At 45.0% G+C, this 5,000-nt stretch overlaps 1 protein-coding gene across 1 annotated transcript in view; it reads right to left on the reverse strand.

Annotated features, from left to right (window-relative positions):
* The window catches only part of LOC135104422 (mucin-3B-like), a 105,846-nt gene that overhangs the window by 24,536 nt on the left and 76,310 nt on the right, over nucleotides 1-5,000 (reverse strand). The window contains exon 3 of the mRNA XM_064011828.1: nucleotides 3,392-3,476. Coding sequence (XP_063867898.1) covers nucleotides 3,392-3,476 — 85 coding nt within the window. The remainder of the gene's footprint in view (nucleotides 1-3,391; nucleotides 3,477-5,000) is intronic.

The following is a 5,000-nucleotide window of genomic DNA, read 5'->3' on the forward strand; positions in this document are numbered from 1 at the left end:
TTACTCACTCTCCTCCTTCCTCTATTCTCCCTATCCTCTCTCTTCGTCTCTCCTCCCTTCCCCTTACCTCTCCTACTAAATCTTAGCCGGACTACCCCAGCTTGGTGTTATGTTTCCTGAATGGTTGTTTTCGTGCCCTGCGGCGTCTGAGCAGCATATCCGAGAGAGAGAGAGAGAGAGAGAGAGAGAGAGAGAGAGAGAGAGAGAGAGAGAGAGAGAGAGAGAGAGAGAGAGAGAGAGAGAGAGATTTGCAGTACAGCTTCCCTATTCCTCTATCTCAAGTTCTCATTATCTAATCACACATACACACGTACATGTTTCCATTTATGTATGTATGCAGTAATTATTTTTTTTCTATTTGTGTATTTGTTTATTTATCTATCTATTTATTCTTTTCTGTTGCGTGTAAAGGAGGCAGGTCAAAAGTAAGGAAAAATAATATAAACAAACTTATGAATTGCAGATACACGTGAAGATGACGATACAAAGTTTTTAGCCGGGTTGGTTCATCTATCTCTGTCTGTCTTGTTTGTCTGCCTGTTTGTCTGTATGTCTACCTTTCTATCTATCTATGCATCAGTCTATCTATTTCTTCATCTGTCTATTTATCCATTCACTTATCTAACTTGTTTTTGAGTTCTTATTTATCATTCATTACGTTATTTTTTCTACTCGCTGCTGCTAACAAAACCATGACACACACACACACACACACACACACACTCACACACACACACACACACACACACACACACTTGTTAAACTGCACTTTTAAATTAATACTAAACGTCTAAAGGGTGGCGTGTGGGAGGAGGAGGAGGAGGAGGAGGAGGAGGAGGAGGAGGAGGAGGAGGAGGAGGAGGAGAAGGAGGAGGAGGAACCAAATGGTGCAGCCTGGAGGAAGGTTGGAGAAACATTCCTCCTGTTTCTTGTAGAGAGAGAGAGAGAGAGAGAGAGAGAGAGAGAGAGAGAGAGAGAGAGAGAGAGAGAGAGAGAGAGAGAGAGAGAGAGAGAGAGAGAGAGAGAGAGAATAGGAAGATTTAAGAGATAAGGAAGAGGAGAGGGATGAAAGAAGGAAGGGGTTGGAGGTAATGTAGTGCTTGGGAGGGCGAGGGAAGAGGAGAAAAAGGTAGGAGGGGGAGGGAGGAAGAGGATGTCGGGCTGTGACAATAACTGACTCCCCACGTAGCCTGAGGGGAGAAGGTCGTCGACTTTTAGCACGACACTTCCTCGTCCTCGTCCTGGTCGTGCTCGTGCCATCTCTTCCCTCCTCCTCCTCCTTCCTCCCTTCCTCTCTCCTCCCTCCCCGTTAAGTAATTTCCCACTCTCCTTTGTTATTCTCATTCACAATTCCTCTTTCGTGTATCTCCTCTCTCCTCATTATTCTCCTCATTATTCCTACTCTCCTTCATTATTTATTCTCATTCACAGGTTCCCTTTCGTCTATCTCTTCTTCTTTTCTCTTGTTTCATCTTCCTCTATAAACTCTTTCTCCCTGCAGTTATCTTTTTATCCTCCTTTTTTCTTATCTTCCCTATCTTCCTTACTACTTCCTTCTCCCCCTCCTCCTAACCACTGATGGCTGTGTTTGCCGTGACCACCCTCCTCCATACACCTACCGAAGGAGCGAAGGAAGGAAGCAAGAAGGGAAGACAAATAATAGAACAGAAAAAAAGATGAGGAACAGGGGAGTATGTGCTAAAGGAAGGAAGCTAAGCAAGTGAGAGAGAGAGAGAGAGAGAGAGAGAGAGAGAGAGAGAGAGAGAGAGAGAGAGAGAGAGAGAGAGAGAGAGAGAGAGAGAGAGAGAGAGAGAGAGAGTAAACTACGCTACATGGCAACTAGTATGGCCCAGAATAGCTAACTTTTGACGGTCCTTTTCCCTCCTGCCCTGTTTCACCCTTACACTTCCTCCTTCCCTCTCCCTCCTTCCTTCCCACCCTCCCTTCCTCCCTCTCTCCCTCCAGCCCACCCCTCCCCCACCGGCCATCAACGCCCAGCAAGTCACGTGATCAAACGGTGACCCATGACCCGTAATCTTTGACCCTTTGAGTATATGTCCATTTCCGGATCCGAAACCTTCTCTTTCTTGGCATGAGGGAAGATTCAGCACACTTGATCCTTCCTTCTATCCCTCCCTCCCTCCCTACCTGGCTGTCTTCACGTTTTCTCTCTCTCTCTCTCTCTCTCTCTCTCTCTCTCTCTCTCTCTCTCTCTCTCTCTCTCTCTCTCTCTCTCTCTCGTTCTTTTATTCCTCTTTCATTTCTTTCCTTTGCGTCCTCTGCTTTCCTCTCCTTCCTTTAATTTATTCCTTAATTCTCTCCCTTTTTATTCTTTTTGCTGCTTATCTCTTGTACTCCCAGTCTCTTGCCAATTTTCTTTTTCAATTCCCCTTCCAGTCCCACTTTTTTAACTTTCTTCCCTCTCTCTCTCTCTCTCTCTCTCTCTCTCTCTCTCTCTCTCTCTCTCTCTCTCTCTCTCTCTCTCTCTCTCTCTCTCTCTCTCTCTCTCTCTCTCTCTCTCTATCTTTACCTCAGTCATTCTTATTATCCTTCTCTCTTTTTTTGCCCACATCTCTTTACCCATCACTCACTCACTCCTCTCTTTTCCTCCCGGCTTCTCTCATTACTCCTCCCACACTCCATCACCCTCACTCACTCCTAGCTACTCTGCAGCAGCCCGTCTGAAACCTCTTTAAGGGTGGGGTGGGACAGCAGCAGGTGGCAAGATGGAGCCTTGACGAGGGTGCTAAAAGTTGAAGGGAGAAACACTAACACTGAGGAGGAAACGAAGAACGTGTTTATGAGGTGATACGAGTAATAAAAAGAGAGAGAGAGAGAGGCAAGAAGAGGGAAGCCGTGCTGACAGGAGAGAGAGCAGGGGAAGAGGAGGGGAAGAGGAGGGAGAGCTAAAGTTAGGGGCTGGACAAGTGTGCTGAGTTTGTGTTTGCATCTCTAATACCCGGAGGCTGCTCGAGGACTGAGGAAGGACCCCGCTTCCAGCTCTGCCCGACGCCGCCAGCCCTCCTCCAATCTTCTCTTCCTTCCCTCTCTCCCTTCGTCATCCCCTCTTCCTTGCCCCTTTCCTCTCCTCTCCTCTCCTCTCTCCCGTCTTTCTTTCTCTTCCATCTTTTCCCATCACCGAGTCAATAACCGGGTACGATAATGTGTGTTGATTTCTCTCTCTCTCTCTCTCTCTCTCTCTCTCTCTCTCTCTCTCTCTCTCTCTCTCTCTCTCTCTCTCTCTCTCTCTCTCCTTCCATACACGTGAATGCCAATAAGTGCCTATAACTTTACCATATAGTAACTTAATCGTACACAAGTATGATAATATCGTACTCGAGTTAATGTATCCATATAGATATCATATGCGTGTGGGTATTGCCGTACGTACCTGCAAGTGCGGGTGCTGTCAGATGCACGAGCAGCAGCAACCCCGCCAGGAAGACGTGATCGTCCCCCATCCCGCTCCTCTTTCTCTGCAAAAGGCGAAACAGAACACATATGAGAACGTGAGGGCGACTAAAGAAACACTCATGCGAGGAAGGAACATGAAGAAAAATCAGATGAGAACAATACAATGAATGTAAAATGTCGAGATGATAAAACAGTGCATAAAATGAATGGAGGAAATGTATATAAGGTGTAAAAATGTAAAGTATCAAATAAAACTTAGCAAATAACAGTGTAAATATTGTTAGATAATTAAATAACAAATAACTTTATATTCAATGGGAATAAAAAGCGTGGGAACAACCAACTAAGGAGAAAAAAATGTAAGGAAGAAGAAAATAAAAGACAGGAAGAGTGAAGCTAGAAATAACCAACTCAGCACATGACTGATAAGGGAATGGAGCAGGCTGACGGACAGACGGACAAACAGAAAGACAAGAGTGACCATAATGATAAACGGGATGGACGGTCGGCTGTAAAAAAAAAAAAAAAGAAAAAAAAAAGAATAAAAGACGGACGTACCCAAGGAACTCCCGCAGGCCAAACAACTGACACACACACACACACACACACACACACACACACACACACACACACACACACACGAATAAGCCAATACGATTACCATACATTCCAGCACACACAAAAAGACACTTCCTCCTCCTTCTTCTCCTCCTTCTCCTCCTCCCCCAAAAAAGCATCCATTCCTAAACGACTTTTTCTCATCTCTCTTCCTCTTCCTCATTTTTTTTCACATAATTGTCTATATTTTTCTTATTCATTACTATCTTCCTTTCTTTCTTGGTATTTTCATTTTCTTTTCGTCCCTTTACGAAAAAAATATGAAAAGTGAGACCCTGGAGTTTTCCTTTACTTATTATTATTATTATTATTATTATTATTATTATTATTACTATTATTATTATTGTTAGTCATTTCATTTTTCAAGCAGACTCGAACGGAATCAGTTTTCAATCCTATACAAGCTGAGTGGCCTGACCGTCCCTACTGAGTGGCCCACGTAGACTCACACATACGTGACACAACAAGCTCAACAACAACAACAACAACAACAACAACAACAACAACAGCAAAAATAACCAGCTAACGCTCGTTCATCTGGCAGTCAAGCACACACACACACACACACACACACACACACACACACACACACACACACACACACACACACACACACACACACACACGGGAGGATAAAGCGGCTTTCTCATTGGTGGAGAACATCGCAGGGATCGTCCGCTGGAGCCAATCACGTTCCCGCTATTGTGGTGGCAGCAGAACTGTGGCGGTGGTCGGGGAGTGTTGACCCGGGGCGGTGCGTGAGGGAAAAGAGGAGGAGGAGGAGGAGGAGGAGGAGGAGGAGGAGGAAGGACGTGAGACGGATGGGGAACGAAGAAAGGAGGAAGAGGAAGGAAAGGAATGAAATAGCGAAAAGCAGTAAAGGAGAATGTAACAGTATGAAGAAAGGTGTGAGTAAATAGGGAAAAAATGTGAAGAGGGTAGGAAATGTACTAGGAGGAAGATAAGTG

This window comes from Scylla paramamosain, chromosome 10, assembly GCF_035594125.1.
Source record: "Scylla paramamosain isolate STU-SP2022 chromosome 10, ASM3559412v1, whole genome shotgun sequence".
NCBI lineage: Eukaryota > Metazoa > Arthropoda > Malacostraca > Decapoda > Portunidae > Scylla > Scylla paramamosain.